The 22828-nt window shown below is 37.0% G+C and overlaps 1 protein-coding gene across 1 annotated transcript in view; it reads right to left on the reverse strand.

The window, feature by feature from the left end:
• Nucleotides 1-22130, reverse strand: part of LOC128201104 (uncharacterized) — a 27911-nt gene extending 5781 nt beyond the window's left edge. Inside the window, exons 1-3 of the mRNA XM_052896822.1 lie at nucleotides 22025-22130; nucleotides 20051-20207; nucleotides 18735-18887 (exon numbers count right to left, since the gene is read on the reverse strand). Of these exons, the coding sequence (XP_052752782.1) occupies nucleotides 18735-18887; nucleotides 20051-20207; nucleotides 22025-22035 (321 nt within the window). The 5' untranslated portion in view covers nucleotides 22036-22130. The remainder of the gene's footprint in view (nucleotides 1-18734; nucleotides 18888-20050; nucleotides 20208-22024) is intronic.
• Nucleotides 22131-22828: the final 698 nt, after the last annotated feature.

Below are 22828 nucleotides of genomic sequence, written 5' to 3' on the forward strand. Positions count from 1 at the left end.
ATAGATATCCGACGGGTACGGGCGATATTGAAATGAATGATAACCTTTTTTACCCCGCCCGCGCTATCGGTATACACCGACGAGGCACCAGTAGAGGATGATAGGTGAGGATGAATGCAGGCCAGTTGGCCCACCACGATGTATTCGACAAGAACGTGATGGTTTCCAGGAGGAACCGCGTGGAGGTCGATCTGACAGAGTATATTGCTAGCTATAGAGTTATTAGGCCCCATTACTAGCAACCCTTTTCCCTCCTCATCATCATATCAGCCGTTAACTCTCACAGTTAAACACAAGCCTCGCCCATAAGGGGTTTGGCAGTAGTTGCTACGTTTGGCAGGCGGGTTGGCAACTGCAATTATTAGGCTTTGGTAATATTTTAAGATAAGCTGTTGGCGTCATGTCGTATAGGGAGATAAAGGATATGGCCTGGGATAGAGCTGGCTGGAGGAAGATGCATGAATTAGTTGCACCGACAAGAGGAAACTCTTAAATGAAAAGAGATGTTTTAAGAGAGATGTTTTAAGGGAGATGTTGTTGCTCATTTCGCTACAATTAAGTTCCTTTAGTCACCTCTTACGACATTCACGGTAAATTATCATAGTTTATTTAAATAATTGCTATGATTCTTATCACTTATAAATAATATTATTCATATATATTTATTCGTGTATATATGTAATTTTAGTATGTATGTATATCAATAATTAGTAGTACCGCATTCGTGTATTCTGACACTTCCCTATGGTTGACTGAGAGAGAATGCTTTTATCATTAAGTCCGCTATGTACACATATTTGTACTAATGAATAAATAAATAAAAAAATAAAATATGCAGCGGAAAAGTCTAAAAGTTGGTTATATTAACTGATTTTGTCGATTGGCAATAGATGAATTATAAGTTCGTCACAATAGGATGACCTGAGTTCGTCCTCAATAATAATACTTCAATATTAACCCAACAATAGCGTATAGGTGTATAAGTATCTATAATGTTGGATATCTTTCAATCCATTATCGTCCATTAAAAACAAGTTACAAGTTAAAAAGCTACTGCTTACAGCCCTTCTGATGGTTCTTGATACCTTTGTAGTTTAAAAAAACTTAAATACAAAAAGATGAAGCCTTTTTTTTATTTCGTATATGATATTTAAATATTTTATATAATCTATATTTTTTTCTCCATACCCCCAAATACCTTTAACCTTTCCTCTACGTACGTACCGTCGGCAAATATAGGATTAATAAAACAATTAAAAATTTAATTTCTTACTCTATACCTAATCATGAATTAGATGAATTCAGATACTTAGATAGATAGATACTCTTTATTGTTTCCTCCAAAAGATTACAATAGTAAACTTATTATAAATATAAATAATTACAAGAAATAATCACAATGAGAAAACAATGGGCGACCTTAGGCGCTAAGAGTAATCTCTTCCAGGCAACCTTTGGATGGAGAGGAGTAATTATAAACAATTTGGTGGGAGGCACGATGAAAAATTTTGTTAGTTCTAAATATGGGAGATGTATAGATATAGATAGAGATGTATATATGTAATAATGAGTAGGGATAATATAAATATTATCCCTACTCATTATTATATATATACATACACACACAGATGTTTTAATAAATGTTATGTTGATGATTTTATTCATTTATTTACGATATTTGAAAACGCCTGATACTTTAATGGATAAAAATTAATCGTATTTAAGTAGATAGATAAATTGTTTATTCACCTCCACGCGGTTTCTCAGGAAACGTGGTTTATTCTCGAATTCGTCACGATGGGCTAACCTGCTTTCATCCTCACCTATTATCTCCTATCAACCTGTTAGCATCTGCTCTCACTGGTGCCCCGTCAATGTATACCAATAGCTCAGGTAGGTAGTTTATATTCTATCGTCGTCCATTAAAAAAAAATACTAGTGACAAAAGTCAATCAAACCGAAACACAGCCATGCAAACACAACTGCTTTACAGTTGAAACACGAATGGGACAGAGGTGCCCAAGCAAACGCCTTTTGTACAAAGTCTCCCTCTTTTATCCCATGTCAACAATTAATATAACTTGGTTACGCGGGGGGAAAGGGATTGTTAGTAATTGGGTCTAATTTCCCTACTGCTAGAATATATCCTATCGGGAGCAGAAGGGACTGTTGGAGATTAGCAATGCCATTGCTAGCAATATACCCCTATTAGGTCAACTTCCACGCAGTTCCCCCTGAATGTCATCGTCATTGATTTATTGTTGAATTCGTCACGATGGATCAATTGTCCTGCTTAATAATCAACTATCATTCGTCACTGGCACCCTGCCAGTATATACCGATAGCGCTGGCGAGGTAACCATTTAATTATCATCCATTAAAAAAACACCCTATTAGGTCAATCTCCACGCGGTTACCTCTGGCACAGATAATATAATATTATCCTCTGGAAAGCATCGTGGTTAATTCTTGTTGAATTCATAAGGATGGGCTGACTGACCTGGTTTCATCCCTACTATTTTCACATATCCATCCCTCACTAGTGCCCCGCCAAAGTATACTAATATCGCAAGTGGGGTTACCATCCCATTACCATTTATTGCGTTGCATACAATTGTATAATTAAAATTAATGAAACAAAAAATGATATTTTTATAATATTTAAAATTTAAGGTTTTATTTATTTCCCATTTTTTTTTTTATATCCAAGATGTATTTGCTGACTGTACACGTGGCGGTGCGGTTGGATCGCTAGGCATGCCCCATTTATTTCTCATCAAGTCATTAGTCCGCGATGCTGTAAATATACTCGTATCACGTGGGTTATTATCGAGTTACGTGTATTTAAAGTACTTTAAATCTGACGATGTCATTGTAGATACTGTTGAAATACTTGGCGACATTGATTGTACATATCTATAGAAATTATAACCCTTTTGGCCATCGCCTTAATAATTAAAGATTAGGTATGTTCCACAAAAAAATCTTAATTATGACAAAACCACTCATTTTGTCCTAAAAATTAAATTACTAAATCGATTTTGACAACATTCATATACCATTGATCTGTAAGTATGATCCTTTCAGATAAAGAATTTTTCCAAATTAGTTTAAAACTGACAGAGTTATGAGGTAATAAACATTTTTTTTATACAACTTAGAATTGCAAACAAGCTGACGGCCCACCTGATGGAAAGTGGTGACAGTCACCTATAGACATGAGCAGTAACATGGATATAACAGAGTATACTGTTTCGCCCATGATACCCCCCATGCGTTGCCATTCCTGAGGACTCAGGTGTTATTCCTCTGTACCCAGTAAATTCACGCCATATCCCACCCTTCTAACCGAAACACAGCCATGCAAACACAACAGCTTCACGGTAGAAATACGAATGGGACAGAGGTACTCAAGCAAACGAATTTTGTACAAAACCTCCCTCTGATAAATTAAGTATTAGGTAGATAGGGTATATTGCTAGCAATGGGAATGGTACTCCACATTACTAACAATCCCTTCCTCCCTGAAAAGATAGGCCAGTTAGCCTATCGTGATGAATACACCTGGAATTCAACACGATGGGTTCCAGGGGGACCACTTAGAGGTCGAACTGATAGGGTATATTGCTAGTAATGGGCCTAGTAGTCCGCATTACTAACAATCCCTCCCCCCCACCATTTCTCCCGGGGAACGAGCATTAGGTATCTATACTACTACATGTAATTTCATAGGTTTATAATATCCAATTGTAATATTTCCATCTGTTTACGAATTCCAACATTTCGCGATTCGATCTAAATATTTCCTGTTTAATTGAAAATTTCATTATCAGAATTGCTCGTTCCCGAGTCCCCGGTGCCGTCAGTGGGATTTATCTAACAATCACCTTTTGTGATATCAAATTTTCAACCGAAAGGATTTAATCTCCACTCCAATTTCGAAGAAGATTGATCACTTCCATTTCAATGCTGTTTGTTTTTATAACGTAGTTAATAAATAGGTATAATAAATAACGTCCTTGATCCTTTATGGATTATCCAGAGTATCTAGAGTTGTAAGGCGGAGAGAATATTGGCAACAAGGATTAGCGGCCTCATTGTCAGTAATATATCTTGGCCAGGTCGTATACGTCTTGGCCTCCATACGGTATCTCCTAGAATCCTCAATTTTCGATGAATTCTTCATGACTCAACTGATTTTCCTTCATCTTCACCTGCGCTTTTTTCATATATTATTGTCATCATCGTTTCAGTCTTTAACTGTTCATTGCTGAACACAAGCTTTCCCTTTGGAAGGTTTTGCCAGTAGTTGCCACGCTTGGCAAGCGGATCGGCAACCGCAGTTAGGATTTGGAGATATCTTAAGAGGGACGTTGCAGCTCATCCCTCGCCCTCCCTTAGGAAGAAGTGGCCTATTCAATACAGGGACCTACACGGCCATATGGTTATCTATAAACATAATTTTTGTTTCCATTTGTATTCTATTGTTTGACATTAGCGATATTCGACTAATGTGCTCCCAACGGTCATATAAAGCACACGCGTCCATAAGATACACTCACCATATCTATCAATCACTCGTAACAATGACACACGGCAATTACTTACTGCAATCACCAATTACTGACGATAATCAATCACCAAAGTCTCTCGACAATCACTTAATGCTGTCACTTATCAATCACCAAACGTTATAGGCAATAAATTATTAAAATCACTTACCAATCACACATTGTAATCACTTACCAATCACTCACGGCACTCAATCAAAAAACACTCTCGGCAATCATTCACTGCTATCACTTACCAGTCACTCCTCTCGGCAATCACTGCTATCACTTACCAATCACTCATGGAATGCAAACACTCTCGACAATCCTTACTACTTCACTTACCAATCACTTATCTCGGCAATTACTCACTGCTATCACTTACCAATCACTCTTTTCGGCAATCACTCACTTCTATCATTTACCAATCACTCGTGGAAACCAAACACTCTCGGCAATCACTTACCATTCACTCACGAGAATCAATCATCAAAGATTCTCGACAATCACTGCTATTACTCAGCAATCACTCGTGAAAAACAAACACTCTCGGCGATCACTTACCATTCACTCACGAGAATCAATTATCAAATATTCGCGGCAATCACTTACTGCAATCGCTTACCAATCACTCACGGGAATCAATTATCTACCAATCACTCCTCTTGGCAATCATTTACTGCTATCATTTAGCAATCACTCATAGAAACCAAACACCTCTCACTCTCGGCAATCACATACTGCTATCATTTACCAATCATTCAGGGCAATCAGTCACCAAATATTGAGAATATTTGGTGACTCAATCAATCATTGCCGTGAATGATTGGTATTACTATAACTCAAGAAATGATTAGGTAAATACTTGGAGCATTAGTAGGTGTTTTTCGTTAAAGTCTCAAATATCTCAAGTAAGAACAGAGACTATATATTTTATTGTAATAGCAGGGATAATGCTCGAAGAATATATTTCAAACAGACTTCTTAGTTACAGTTAAGAGTAATTAAAAAGTAAACTGCTGTTATATATCTTGTGACTGGGGTAATTTGTGCAGGAGTGCATTTGATAGTTGAAAGAATAATGAGTCTGCATTCTACATTCTATTGCTGGTTATTACGTTTTAAATGAAATGCCCCTCTTAACTTATCCGACTCTAATTTTGCAAACTGAATTTGGAGAGAAACGGAGTTTTCATGTACAAAGAATTAATCAAAATGTATTATTATTATTATATTTTTATGCGACCTACCTGATGGAAAGTGATCACCATGGCCATCAAAATCATGGAATACGTTATGAAACCCATAATATCCTTCATGTATTTTTTTATGGGATGATAATGGAATGGCAACCCCGCCTGCGCTAACGGTATACGCTGGCGGGGCACCAGTGAGGGATAATAGGTGAGAATGAAAAGACAGGTCAGTTAGCCCATCGTGTTGAATACACTTGGAATTCAGCACGATGATTTCCAATGGGAACCACGTGGAGGTCGACCTGTTTGGGTATATTGCTAGCAATGGAGTCTTTAGCCTCCATTATTAACAATCCCTCCCCCCCTATCCCTCATGTATTTCATGAGGGATTTCTAAACACTATGATGTTTCCGGTCACTGTAACCTTACTGATAGGAATTTACTGAAGGGAATGCTTAAATTTTTTTTTATATACCACTGAGGTGGCAGACAAGCATACGGCCCACCTGATGGTAAGCGGTTACCATAGCCTACGAACGCCTGCAATACCAGGGGTATTGCGCGCGCGTTGCCGATCCTGAAGAAACCTCTTGTCAGAAAATTGAACGTTATCAGCCGTTATCTGTCTACTGTCCAATAGTTTATCCATCACTGAATATAGGCCTGTATAAATTTGTGCAAACGAGGTGACAGCGCACCTGATGGAAAATCGTAACTGTCGCCTACAGACAAGATCAGTTCTATGGATATAACAGAGTTTACTATTTCGCCCGTGACACCCCCCATGCGTTGCTATTCGTAAGGACTCAGGTGTTATTCCTCTGTACCCAGTAAATTCACGCCATATCCCACCCTTCAAACCGAAACACCGCCATGCAAACACAACTGCTATACGGTTGAAACACGATTGGGACAGAGGTACCCAAGCAATGGACTTTTGTACAAAGTCTTCCTCTGGAAAATTCGATTCCTATTTGGGCTAATTTAAGAAACGAAATTTTCTGAATTAGTGCGGTTTTGAATGTTTGAGGTTGTATGGCCAATTGTTTATTGCTTTCTCGTAATACATAGTCTTCCACCTTGAGAACCAGGTGTTTGGTGTGACTGTGTAGCATTTATTATCATTATTCTCACGCATCGGACACTGCATGGCCTGACACGGCATTGCCATTCCTTACAACCAAGATGTTATTTCTCTGTACCCTGCAAATACAGTGCTATATTCCAACCTACAAACCGAAACACAGCCATGTAAATATATGTAATAATAATTCTGTCTATATATTAGTTCTGTAGAAGATAGATACCTCGATAAGTTCCCAACTCGTCTATAAACACTGTCGCATAAGACGATATGAAATTACATTACGATCGAGCGCAATATTTCGCCTCAGGCCTCGGAGACAAAATTACCGCGCGGTTCGTAGTAACGCGGTTATATCGAAATGTTGTATGAAACAGGTAAATACAATTTAGACGCTTTTATAATTTGCCATGTCACGACACGGTACGGCACGGCACGGGTTTATCGTTACGACAATTATAATCCCATAACCACACATTAATATCCCATTATTGTGCACGGCACTAGTCCCATTAGTGGCGTAAATTAGCTTGATGTTACTGCACCACCCAGGTGGTTTATTAAAATAAAAGTATATTATTAATTCACGACTATAATCCCTAATAGGGTAGTCAGAGGTTGACTGTTGCCAGGGCTGGCTTATTCTATGCCGGAACCACACGGCTATATGATGTGATATTCATAATTATATCCCTGATTGAGGGGGAAAGGGATTGTTAGTAATGGAAACTGAGAATCCCATTGCTAGCAATATACCCAACCAGGTCGACATCCTAGCTGTTCCCCCTGGAAACTATTATGGTTGATTCCTGATGAATTCATCGTGATGTGCTAACTGGCCTGTTTTCATTCTCATGGGTTACCCTTCACTGGTGCTTTGCCGGCGTATCCCGTTAGCGCAGGTGGGGTTACCTTCCCATTTATTTAGTTTTACCCATTAACAAAACAGCTCCATTGCGGAGGAAAGGGATTGTTAGAAATGGGGTCTAATGAGTCCATTCAGGTCGACCTTCACGCGGTTTCCCCTGGAAACCATCGTTTTTAATTCTAGTGGAATTCGGCACGATGGGCTAACTGACCTGCTTTCATCGTCACCTATCATCCCTCACTGGTGTCCCACTAATGTATACCGATAGCGCAGGAGGGATTGCCATTTCATTATCACCCATTAAAAAAAAACAGCTCCATTGCTAGCAGTGTATCCTATCAGGTCGACATACATACATACATATCAGGTCGACCTCCACACGATTTCCCCTGGAAACCATTGTGGTTAATTCTTGTGGAATTCCTTACGATGTGCTACCTGACTAGCTTTCATCTTTACCTATTATTCTTTACTAGAGCCCCACCAAGATGTATCCATAACATAGGCGAGGTGATCTTACCATTATCACCCAAAAAAAAAAAAATATCACAGTTTATAGGCGACGGTTACCACTTCATTATGTGGGCCGTCAGTCATAAATGTCAAAAGTAAAGACAACACGAGACTCGAATAAATTTAAGTCACCCAGATGTCGCAATTTCACGAAGTGTCTCCAACTCGTGTAAAGTTCCCAACCAACGTATGTAAAGGGATTATTAGGGTCCGTACACAATGTAAGGTATGTAAAACAGTAATCGTGCTCTTCAAAGTTGTTTGTTTCACTTTGAATTGTATTCATGAAGTTCTGACTGCCATTCGAACTGCCATTTCAAAATGGTCTACTTGAGTTCCATCATCGTCTCACGTTTATATATTGTCTATGGATGAATATAGGCTTTTTGTTCACTTTTTTTTTAATGGGTGAAGACAGAATGGTGTATACTGACGGGATGTCAGTGTTTTTTTTTAATAGATGACAAAGTAATGGTAACCCCGGCGAGAAATCAGTGAAAGATGAGGATTAAAGCAGGTTAGTTGGCCCATAGTGACGAATTCACAAACAGTTAATCAAGATGGTTTCCAGGGGTCACCGCGTGGAGGTCGATCGGATAGGTTATATTGTTAGAAATGAGGCTGTTAGACCCCTAATACTAACGATCCCTTACCCCCTGGGGTACCAGTGAAGTTTAATAGGCGAGGATGAAAATAGCTCAGTTAGCCCATAGATCGTGACGATTGCAACATGGAATAACCGAGGGAAAAGGGATTGTTAGTAATAGGGTCAAACTGACCTATTGCCAGCAATACACCCTATCAGGTCGACCTCCACGTGGTTCCCCCTGGAAATCATCGTGGTTAATTCTAGTGGAATTCGTCTCGATGAGCTCACTTACCTGCTTTCAGGTTCTTTCTTCAGCTATTACCTCTCATTGGTGCCTTGCTCGCTTCATTTATACCTATTAAAAAAAACATGGATTAACCGCGATGGTTTCCAGAGAAAACCACATGGAGGTTGACCTAGCAGAGTATATTGCTAGCAATGGGGCTTTGCTTTCATTGTTAGCAACTCCTTCCTCCTCTCTTTACTGTTATAAGGTACGACCCCAAGCCAACTGTATCCACTGGCTTCGAGTATCACGTTTGAAGTAGTCGTTCCATGGAATGGGAGGTTTACATTACGTTTGCTTTATGGTGCCTCCATTCACTCGAGTGAAACTCATAACCCATGGGAAATAAAAGTACTTGCGTTTATTTCCCACGGGTTATCGATTTTCGAGTTGGATAGCCTAAAGCTCATGGTTTATAATTAGTTTGACGTTTTGTGGCTGTATTACGTAATTATATAACCAACTCTGTGCTGCGGGTCTACCATGAAATGAAATTCCGAAATTTCGGACTCAATTTCGTATTTTTGTTTATACCAAAATCGGACCAATAAATGGAGTTTAACATTTCGTTCGTCATACATCCTATCATAAAAGTCCAAAGGAACAATATTTTTACATTTTTAATATTTCCAAACGGCATGTATTATGTCATTTTAACATCCAATTTCTGTTTCGTTTGGCTCCGAAATTTCGGAAAACATTTCATGGTAGGCCCTCTGATTTTAACGATTCTTTTGCAATCGATAAGGTTTACTTCTGTTACAGAATCTGCTTCTTCTGTCATATAATCTTCTGTGTAGGTCCATATTTATTTGGTGACTATAAACACAACTATTTTTCTTTGTTAAGGAAAGAATATATTATTATGAAGTAATTTAAATCCGGATTCCACGATCTTAATTAAAAATATTATACAATACTAGTCATCCGCCTCGGCTTTGCACGGGTGCAATGTAGAAACTAATATGATGCCAGTATCGAGTGATTGTATTCGTTTAAATAGCTTTCCCAATTCCACATAATTTATGTATATTTTTTATATTAAACTGATTATGAAAACTATTACAGAATACTGATATTTTAGATTATATATATATATATATATATATATATATATATATATATATATATATATATATATATATATATATAAATATGTATATATCTCTTTGTACCCTCTACACTCTTCGAAACCCCCAGTCTACTAACTACTTAAGGAGTAAATTCCAATATCTTTTTGAAACTCACGAACGTAACCTTCGTTCCAATAATACTCTCCAATTATCTTTCCCCTCTCACCGTACTGGTTACGCTTCAAACTCTTTTCTCCTACATTCTTCATGACTCTTGAACGCGCTTCCTGATGCCATTAAGAGACTACCGACTAAACCGTCTTTCAAAAAAGTGTTCACGCTCACTTTTCATCTTTATCCGAGCAGTAAGTGCTTTATATTATTCCCAAATTCGTGTATAATATAGTATATGTCATATATGTGTAAGTATATTTGTTATTCATATATATTTATTCGTTTATATATGTAATTTTAGTATGTATGTATATCAATAATTAGTAGTACCTCATTCGAGTATTCTGACACTTCCCTATGGTTGACTGGGAGAGAATGCTTTTAGCATTAAGTCTGCCATTTACACATATTTGTACTAATGAATAAATAAATATAGATATCGAGCCTCAAAAGCGGGTCAAATTTTTGTCAGCTAATTACCAAATTAGCTGACTCGTTTTTTTTATTAGTATTGTATATCCTTAATTATAAATGAGTGTTTGCGTAAACACGTAAAAAAATGCAGAAATTATAAGACAAAATAAATATAGAAGTTATAAAGGATGTTATTATACATTATTATTTATTAACACAAAGCAATATTAAACTATACGTATGAAGTTTCCTATTGAATTACTCCATCTATTGATGGAAGCGGCGTTAAAATCCGTTGCGTAGTTTCAAAGATCTAACCGTACATACGGCGGGAGGCGATTTTATTTTAAAATATGTAAAAAAGAGATAATGGTTCAACAAAACGTTACATAGTTCATTGGCATGCATGCGTGCGTGTGTTTATAAATGAATTCTTTGGTTTTTTTAGCAAATCATTTGTACTTTTTATCAATTGTCTAAACTCTTTCCCATATAGTTTCCTTGTAGAAACCACAAACCATTTATTTTTAATCTTAGTGAGAGCTTTCAATTTACTACTAAAATTGAACACGCAACTATTTACACATGCGACATCTATTTAGTCCATGTCTATGTGTCTCTATTTATAGGTTATTCGCTGTCTTCTCTATAAATTGCCTAAGTACCTTTTGTAATTTATCGTGTAATTAAGAAGTTGTTAATCAACCGTTGTGTTAACTTCGTGTTGGCTCTTAGAAATGATTACTTTTCTACGTAAAGGGGATGGGGAGTGGAGACCATATTGTGTTACTAATCACCCTTTAAGATTCGTATTCTTGTTCAGCAGACATAACTTGTAACTTTAATGTTAAGGTTAAACTTTGTTTAAAGTCTAGATCGTATATATATATATATATATATAGGAGTACATCTAGATAGAGCGTGAAGTGTCGTAAAGTATACATCTAATGGGCGCTTTATTTAAACATTCTATAACCGTCTTTTTAATCTATGGTCAGTGGCCAGTATCTCACATTCTCGTGTGTAGTCATTGATGATTACGTTGTGCTAAATGTTATTTTTTTTTCTAACTAAATTCCTTTTTCAAACGACTTTAAAACGGAGGTTCCTAATTCGTTTTTTTTATGTTTATTGCCTAATAACTCTTTTTTTGGATTTTTTTTTTTTACTTGCAAGGACGTACTTACAGATTAGTCCCATAGAAATTTTATCAAAATCTGTTTAGTAGTTTAGTTTTTAAATTAAAATAACTGGTTATGTCACAAATGAAGTCGGTATTTCTTTGTGGAACTCAATCTTAAATTATATTGCGCTAACTTCGCTTCAATATAAATGTCAAAAATTATGCACAAAATTTATTGGATATTGCCGGTGTAATGGCGAGAATTCTGGATTATTTATGTAAAATAACGTCACACTGCAGGCAAAAAGTCTTTCTTCTGTTCCTCTTTATAGTTGGGTCAATATTATTTAATTTAAATATCTTAGACAGAGGCATAATTATAAATAGTTGCATAACATCGACTATTAATTCATTTTACTTCTTTTATACTTCTAAATGGTTGCATAGATTCATATTCCAGTTCCGATAACATAAAGGCGGTGCCGTCTCTCAAACAACGTTCTGATTTGATTACTTGCTCGGCGAGCACTTGTTTATTTACAGATATAGCAAGTTACGATATTGAAAGGCTTGTAAATGTTGAGGTGGGGTCGATAGATCAAGGGAACGCGCCGGTATATCTTGTAGGGCTCCACGCCACCACATATTAAAACTTCAGTCGGGCGGGAACTGCGCCGAGTGGATGTACTAAAACTTGAACAAATTAAACGCCTTCGTAAAGCAGGGGGTGTAATAATAATATTTTTTTTTATTACAGATAACTAGGATCCATTTTTGTTAGTAATAATTGACATAAACTATGTTAGTAGAAATAAAAATGCAAAACAAATCAATAATGAGAAGGGGAGAAGATATTTATTTATTTTGTGTCATTTATTTATTTATTTAATTCACAGTTAAATCACTATGTAAATTTGCTGGACTTAACACCGGACGGTGTTCTCTACCAGTCAATAATTGGGCAAACTGAGAAATAAGTAGGCGGTGCATTATTGAATAGAGGAAAAATAAAGCAATATTTGATATACCGTGAAGCAGTTATGTTTGCATAGCTGTATTTCGGTTTGAAGGGTGGGATATGGCGTGAATTTTCAGGGTACAGAAGAATAACATCTGAGTTTTCAGGAATGCCAACGCATGGGAGGTATCATGGGCAAAACAGTATACTCTGTTATGTCCATGGTACTGCTCATGTCTATAGACGACGATTACCACTTTCCACCAGGTGGACCGTCAGCTAGTTTGCCATTCTAAGTTGTATAAAAAAAAAAAACTCCATCCTACATAGTACGTGTATAGTAAATTTCATAGTGATTGATTAAGCCGGTAAGGCGCTATAAGGTAACAAACGAACACACAGACTGTGACAAATGGACCGTCAGCTTGTTTGCCATTCTAAGTTGCATAAAAAAATACCACAGCCTATAAACTTATAGGTATAATTGCTAAAAAAATCGCACTTATTTTTGTTCACTTCGGATATCCCGTTTCCCGTACGACGGGACACCTCGTGTCCAGTTGTTAACTGTACCAAACTAAGAATACCACATCCTTCACGCTACGTCACGTCTTCGAATTTCCGGGGCGAAACTTCCCTCTACCAATTACTGGGAAGTTTAGTTCAACATTAGAGTAATTAAACCACAGACTGTTACGGAATGAATGGAATGAATTTTCGACTACCATACCTGTTATTTATGATTGGCTCTTTGCAAATATTTTACTGTACTTAGAAAGAAAGAAATAATTTAATCAAAGAAGCACGCGGCCCACACAGCAGCGCACAAAACAAGAACAAAAGAAATCAAAACAAAACAAACAAAAGAAAATAATAATTGTATATAAATAGATAGCAATTAAATTATAATAATAAACAAACAAACAAACAAACAGTAGGATAACTCCTGAATCCAACATCGATCTCGATCCAAATCTATTGCTAATGACAATTTAATACTGCACTCATGTAACGACAGTTAGGAATTAGCTATAATTAGGATCGGTTTACAATAGTTTGCATTGGGGGGGGGGGGGGGAAAGAGATTGTTAGTAATGAAGACTGAGAATCCCATTGTTAGCAATATACCCAACCAGGTCGACCTCCTCGCGGTTCGCCCTGGAAACTATCATGGTTAATTCCTTATGAATTCATCATGATGGGCTAACTGGCCTTTACTGGTGCTCCGCCAGCGTATCCCGTTAGCGTAGGCGGGGTTACCATACCATTTTCACCCATAAAAAAAAAATAGTTTGCATTGGCAAGTTGCACCAATATGCATCTATCAGAACAGTATGGCACTTAATATTATTTTGTGGAAATTCGTATCATTGGTTAGTTGATTAGAATTATTTAGTTTCATTCCGCTATCTTTTTTTTTTTATGGATGACAATGAATCCCGCCTGCGCTAACTGTATACGCTGGTGGGGCATCAGTGAATAGTGATAAATACACCAGGAATATACACTACCAGAGTACCAGTAAAAGGTGATAAATGAGGATGAAGGCAGGTCAGTTGGCCTATAGTGATATCAATTGAACAAGAATTTACTACTATGGTTTCCAGGGGGCACCGCGTGGAGGTCGACCTGATACTATTATCAATTTTATTATATGATGATATTTTGCTAGCAATGGGGTAGTTAAATCTCATTATTAACAATCCCCCTCCCCCCACTCCCCTTCCACCGCTCATAACAGTAGCAAAATAGTAACTAGTTCCTAGTTAATATATTCGATAAAGATTCGATTCCCAATTAACAATACCGAATTATCAATAAATGTCGTCAATCAACGAAGTTGAGCGATATTAACCGCGGTCACCTCCCGGTGATTAATAGCGACATTTTGACCGATTCCCAACTTTGGAGGGCTCGTTAAGTAGTTGAGCCGGGTCACTATGTAATGATTTAAGCCTATAGTAGCTTTAAAATAACTCAAATGTTCTATCTTCACTCCGTACATTACTTTACGGGGTTTTTTTTATGGCGAAAATGGAATGGACACCAATGATGGTATATATCATGGTTTATTCTAATGGAATTCGTCACGATGGGTTAACTGACCTGCCTTTTCATTCTCCCCTATCACCCCTCACTGGTGCCCCGCCAGCGTATACCGATAACGCAGGCGGGGTTGCCATTTCATTATCACTCATTAAAAAAAACACCTTAGCCTCAGGAATGGCAACGCATGAAGGGTATCATGGGCGACACCGTATATAATCTGTTATGTCCATGGTACTGTTCATGTTTTTTTTATACAACTTAGAATGGCTAACAAGCTGACGGCCCACCTGATGGAAAGTGGTAACCGTCGCTTATAGACATGAGCAGTACCATGGACATAACAGAGTATACTGTTTCGCCCATGATACCCCTCATGCGTTGCCATTCCTGAGGACTCGGGTGTTATTCCTCTGTACCTCTTATGTCAAAGCTAACAACGAATAAACTCAAAAATTACAGGACTGATTTAAAAAAAAATTCCACCATTATTATGCTACATTAGTACAGTAACATAAGCTTTATATATTTTTTTCCAAAAATTCTAATTAGCCGTGCGAAGCCGGGTCAGACGACTAGTATGCAATAAAGGTAAACGCCTTGCGCACTATTATACTCGTAGTGTATTACAAATTGACGCCATAAAATATCATTTAGTGGAAAGCTTTGACATTTCGAATACCATAATAAAAAAAAACACTTTAGTAAAATTGCATTCTCTATTAAATATAATAACTGTGTAAAGGTGGATTTAAATTAAACGAATATGGAACAATTTTTTTAATGGACGATAATTTATTTATTTATAATATATATATGGTAAGCTTCACAATTGCTTAACAATGATTGAGCAATTGTGAACAATTGATTTAACAATGCACTTACCAAAAATTAAAAAATAAGAACATTATAATAATACAATAATCGACAAAAATTAATAATAATAAAAACAATTTAATTATGCTATAAAAAATAAACATTAAAAATGCATTTCTGCGTAAATTTGTTACTCTGTGGCAGTACAGTGAAAAAAATCCAGTTCTGAACTCGTTACGTTTTTGAGCAGACCTACGTCAGCTTAAAAACGTAGCGAGTTCATTATCGCCATCGCTACCGATTGCGATAATGGAATGGTGACCCCCGCCTGCGCTATCGGTATACACTGGCGGGGCACCAGTGAGGGATGATAGGTGAGGATGAAGTCAAGTCGACTTTGACATAATTAATCACGTTGGTTTTTGGGGGGAACCGTTGGATAGATGGTTGATTAAATAGATGAGTGGGTAGAAGAAAAAAAACTTCTGCCTCATAAGTCCTCATGACCCCTTGGGGGGTTTGGCATTATGTCACGTTTGGCAGGCGGGATGGCAATCGCACTCAGGCCTTGGTAATGTTTTAAGAGGGACGTTGCCCATCCTTCGACCATTCCCATTCAGTTCCTCTTACAACTTCCACGGAAAATTGTTAGTAATGCTGACTACCTATTCTGTTACTAGCAATACACCCTGTCAGGTCGACCACCACGCTAACAAGCTGACGGCCCACCTGATGGAAAGTGGTAACCGTCGCCTATAGACATGAGCAGTACCATGGACATAACAGAGTATACTGTTTCGCCCATGATACCCCTCATGCGTTGCCATTCCTGAGGATTCAGGTGTTAAACCTTTGTATCCTGTAAATTCATTGCAATATCCCACCCTTCAAACCGAAACACAGTCATGCAAACACAATTGCTTCACGGTAGAAACACGAATGGGACAGAGGTGTCCAAGCAAACGACTTTTGTACAAAGTCTCCCTCTAGTGGTGAAATACAACTAAGTTAGAACATTCTAGTATTTAGTATAATTAAAAGTATAATTTGAAGAAATTACTGTGATTGTGTTGCCATTATTTAGATATTAGAAAGAAAAAAAAAAGAAAAAAAAAGAAAATTAATAAATTACCTTTAAGATTATTTAAAAGATTTTAATATACTTACAACAACCCCAAATAATGGATCCTATAATTTTTATAGATTTTCTCAGAGGCAACCCACCAGTTTTCATTATATAGAGCGCTGTACCTAATATGCGTACAGTTAGAAATACACAATTGTACATAAATGCATACCATACGTATATATTGAGTATGTAGTAACTTTTCTGAAAAAAAAAATCATTATCATCATTCAGCCATTATCAGTCCACTGCTGGACATAGGTCTCCCCTATAGACAGCCCTAAGCAACGGTCCAAACCACCTGCATCCACTGACTCCCTGCAATGCATTTGAAATCGTCCCCCCATTTTGTGGGGGTTCGTCCTATACTGCGTTTGCTCGTACGGGTTGCCACTCTAGAACCTTTTTCCCTCATCGGTTGTTGGTTCTTTGAGTTATGTGACCAGCTCATTGCCACTTCACCTTGCTTATTCCTTTTATGGATCGTTAATTATCCACTGTTGAACAAAGGCCTCTCCTATAAAGGCGGTTTTGCTGGTAGTTGACACCTTGGCAGTTGAATTGGAAATCGCAGTTAGGCTTTGGTGACTTTTTATGAGGGATGCTGCTGCCCATCCCTCGACAATTAAGTTCCTTTAGTTGTTTCTTAGGACACCTACGGGAGATGTAGGAATGACGTGAGGAGGGATATGCCGGGACCACACGGCAAAATATATAAATATTTGTGCTTAAATCTGGACTATTATTTGTATGTATATATAATAATACGATGTACCTAGTTCCCGAATCAATTTTTTATACTATTTACAATATGCAAACGGTCCGTTTGAAAAAAAATTAGGAAAGCTGTTATCTTTTGAAAAGAGCCAGCAAGAAACTTAACTGTTACTCTGGGGGGTGGAGGGATTGTTAATAATGGAGACTAAGAGTCCCATTGCTAGCAATATATCCAACCAGGTCGACCTCCACGTGGAAACCATCGTGCTGAATTCCTAGTGTATTCATCACGATGAGCTAACTGACCTGTGTTTTCATCCTCACCTATCATCCCTCATTGGTGCCCCGCCAGTGTATACCGTTAGCCCAGGCGGGGTTACTATTTCATTATCACCCATTAAAAAAAAACAGTTACTCTTTTAAATCTCTGTTAACATTATTTCAATGTATCTACTATGTTTAAATTTACATGGTCGTTAAAAGCTCGTGCATGTTCGACTAACACCATGCATATTTGTCATTCAAGTAATCGTTTGTTGCCTCTACAATCCCAAGGGAAAGCAAGGGGTTATATTATATGCCGAGACCTACAGGGCTATACGAAGCTTGTCATTTTAACCATTAATTTTTTGTTATAAATTTAACTTTTAAAAAAGCAACAGCCGAGTTCTTTCCAGTACTTCTCAGCTGAAATTGCATTGCGAACTGGGTGGTAGATTTAAAAAAAAAGGACTATTTTTTTAATGATTGATAATGGAATAGTAACCCCACCCGCGCTATCGGTATACACCGGCGGGGCACCAGTATGAGATGATAGGTGAGGATGAAACAGGCCAGTTAGCCCATCGTAACGAATTCAACAATTGTTCACGATGGTTTCCAGGGGGGATCACTTGGAGGTCGACCTGATATGAATCCCCTTGCTAGCAATATGGGATTATTAAGCCCAATTGCTAACAATCCCTTTTCCCACACAAAAAGGACTATTAAAACTGCTTTTTACTGAGTGTACTTAAATAAAATTAAAAAAAAAAAATATATATATATATATATATATATATATATATATATATATATATATATATATATATATATATATATATATATATATATATATATATATATATATATATATATATATATATATATATATATATATATATATATAATTATTATCTAGATGTTGATATAAATACTCACAACTATGATACCTATTAAAAGTATTCCAGATGCCAAAATTAAAGATATTGTGAGGAAAATGTAAATCATGGAAGTGTAATAGACAGCCGAGTCACCTTCAAATATATCGGACATCAACTTTTTTACTCCTATTAATTCCAAGGCTGCCCACATCTGTAGAAAAAATATAGTTTTTTTTTTTATGAAACTTAAAACGGCAAAAAGCTGACGGTCCACCAGATTTTTTTTTATTTTTTTTTATACAACTTAGAATGGCAAACAAGCTGACGGCCCACCTGATGGAAAGTGGTAACCGTCGCCTATAGACGTGAGCAGTACCATGGACATAACAGAGTGTATGTGTATGGTAGCGGTAACTCTTATGTATAGACTTGAAAAGTATAAGAAATCATGGATGTCCACTCTGTAATATCTAATAATAATACTGTAATGTTTCTTTACGTCAAATTATTTACGAAGTAGAAAGAAAATACCGAGTACGAAAAGGCCGGCAGCACATCTGCAATGCCTTTGGTATTGTGGGTGATCATGGGCGGCAGTAGTCACTTACCATCAGGTGAGCTACGTGCTCGTTTGCCCCCTGTGTTATAAAAAAAAATTACATTTTTTAATATCCTTATCATCATCATCATGTCAGTATTTAGCTTTCCACTGCTAAACATAAACCTCCTGTTGGACAGTTTGGCCAGAAGAAAGCGAACCAGTAATCGCAGTTAGGCTTTAGAGATGTTTTCAGAGGAACGCTGCTACCCATCCTTCGCCCTACCTTAGTCGCCTCTTACGACACCCATGGGAAAGGAAGGAGTGGCCTGTTCTATGCCAGGACCACACGGCCAATTTTCTTATATTTAAACTTTATTGACCAATAAAATGTGATGCAACGGGTATTGAGAATTGATTACAAAAGTCTTCTATCTATCTATCCTATTTAAGAGCTGCGCTCTTGTCGGTGGAGCTCTTGCCACTCACTACGATTTTCAACAAGTCGCTTCACCTCTTGATACGACACGACACCAACTTCTTCCTTGATCTGCCTGATGTATCTATGCCTCGGTTTCCCTCTTCTCCTCCTTCCTTCTATCTTACCTTCTATTATAATGTTCATAAGTTCGTCGTGTCGTATCAAGTGTCCCAACATTTTTTCCCTTCTGTCCTCAATAGTTCTAATAATTTGTCTCTTTTCCTTAACCATAAGCAGGACCTCCTCAAGACAAAAGTCTTATGCTTTATCTATTTTTCTTAATTTTCTGGAAAAACAATATATTCATCTCAGAAATCCAATATATAAATGTTAAAAATAACTTCTACAAACTTACAAATGTGACCAAACAGACGAATATGGTAGCCAGCCTGAGGGGTATGCACCAGCAACATCTGAAAGTGAAGCCGAGCTTGTCTATTGGTGTGCGGTGGACGGGGTGACTGGCCAATTGGACATCTTCGGCAGTCCAGAAAGGACATGGACATATAAACCTGCCATTTGAAAAAAAAAACAGTTAATTTTAAACTTCCGCGTTGTTGACACATTTTAAACATACTATCGGGATTAGACTGGACTCATTAAGTTGTGACCACGACGTGATGCAATCCACGTCGAAATGTTGGCAATAAAAATTACGTATGTGAGTAATATCTACTTGCAATTTATCATCGTGTTAAGTTTTTTAAACATAACACGTGTAAAGTTAAGTTTTAAAAATTTTAATTTTTTAAAGTTATAAAAATTAAATAGATTAGAATTATGCATTTATATAAAAAAATCATATATAGTTGCATTAAAATTAAATATCTGCTAATAAAATGAATAAATAACAAATAATAAACCATTGTACAATATATAATTTTATCTATATATACTGTCATTAAAAGTGGATGGTACTCTCTCTCTCTTTGCAAATTGGGGTACCACGTGTCTTATATGCTTATTTATTATAATAACTAATTTGTACCATGTGGCATGCTAATAAATATAAATAAAATATATATTTTTTTAAATTGGAAGGAATTATAGAAAAAAAATTGACTTAAACTTTATTTTATATTTTATGTAACATAGAATAGAAAACAAGCTGACGACCCATTTGATGGAAATTGCAATCGTCGTCTAGACAAGAAAAGCACCATGGAGATAATGTCCATGGTAACTTTCACACGGCGGGGGGGGGGGGGGGAAGGGATTATTAGTAATACGATCTAAAAGCTCTATTGCTAGCAATATACCCTATCCCTATCAAGTTGACATCTACGCGCTTCTCCCTGGATACTATTATAATTTATTTGTCTGGAATTCGTCACTATGGACTAAGTGGTCTGCTTTCATCCTAACCTATTATTTCTTATTGGTGCCCTGCCAGCGTATACCAGTTACCATTTACCGTTACCATTCCATTTTCACCCATTAAAAAAAAACAGGTTCGTTTCACGCGTTGCCACTCCTGAGCACTGGTGATATGTCTTCAAACTCTGTAATTTCACTGAACGTTTAAAAGTATTTACTGAGTTTCGAAGCTTCCTTAATACTTATAATAAAGAATCATTCTTGTTTCAAGTCAACAAGTGGACGTGAGAAATTTACAAAAGAGTTTACTGTTACATTCAGAAAATTTGTGACGGTAAATAGGGCTCGTTATATATATTTATTCTTTACTACCAACGCGCCATGGCTTCGCGCCGTTTTTTGAAAATAAAATAGCTTTTGTTACTCGTTGGTAATGTAGCTTTCGGTAGATTTTTTTTATGCAACTTAGAATAGCATACAAACTGACGTCCACCTGATGGATAGTGGTAACCGTCGTCTAGAAACATCAACAGTATAAAATACATAACAGAGTATATTGTTTCGCTCGTGATATCCCCCTGCGTGGCCATTCCTGAGGACTCGGGTGTTATTCCTCTGTACCCTGTAAATTCACTGCTATATCCCACCCTTCAAACCGAAACACAGCCATGCAAACTCAACTGATCGACCTGACAGTGTATATTGCCAACAATAGAAGCTATTTTCCTAATTAGCAACAATCCCTTCGAGAATGGACCACTCTTTCCATTCCCGTGCCTATTGTAACAGCTAAGGAAACTTAATGGTCGAGGGATAGGCAGTAGCGTCCCTTTTATAACACCAAAAACCAAATTGCGGTTGCTAACCCGCTTGCCAAGCGTGGCTGCTACTGGCGAAACCCCCCAAGGGGGAGGCTTATGTTCAGCAGTGGACCATTAAGGGCTGACATGATGATGAATAATCAGTAATATAAAATCAATATCATCGAATATGTTTTATAATTTGTACTTACTTTTTACACATATATAACTCCTTTTATTATAGCAAAACATATTTGTTTGTGAACGATTTGAAATTCATATTTTATGGTAATCTCGATGTTGACGCTTTGTAAAATGTTTTTGACGCTATACCTACAGTTTTTATATTCAAGTCAAAATTCAAATAGGTAGATACTATGCAAATTGACGGCCAGTGATGCGAATCAATAAATCCATAGACAATTTTTTACGTATTCAGATGTATGCTAGAAATTTTAGTACCATAAAATAGAATAGTGTATACGGTCGTAAAAGTTTAGAACAGTTTTTCAAACTTTTTCATGGCGCGACCCCCTTCGTCATTATTATCTCAAGATAGGCTTCTCCCACAGGCGATCCCATAATATGTAAAAAAAATTTTGTGACCACCTACCATTCGCGGTTAACCTAATCTGTAATTTTTATATTTTTTTATCCGCGACCTACTTGTTAATTAATTTTAATGAATTGCAATTTTCACAATTACATTATTAATAAAATACCAATTAAAATAATTTTATTAATAATTTAATTTCATCATTCATTGACTCTAAACAACGTATTTAAAATCATCCCTCCATCTAATGAGGCGGGGAGGGGGGGGGGGAGGGATTGGTTAATGATAGTGTGAAATAGTCCCTTTGTTAACAATACATCTCATCAGGTCGACCTTCGCGTAGTTCCAACTGGAAACCAGCTTGGTTAATTCTTGTCGAATTGGTCATGTTGGGTTAACTGGTTTGATTTTTTCCTCGCCAATTATTTGTCACTGGTGTCCCACCAGCGTATACCGATAG

The sequence above is a fragment of the Galleria mellonella genome, unplaced genomic scaffold, assembly GCF_026898425.1.
Source record: "Galleria mellonella isolate WM207_F2 unplaced genomic scaffold, CSIRO_AGI_GalMel_v1 utg35, whole genome shotgun sequence".
Lineage (NCBI taxonomy): Eukaryota > Metazoa > Arthropoda > Insecta > Lepidoptera > Pyralidae > Galleria > Galleria mellonella.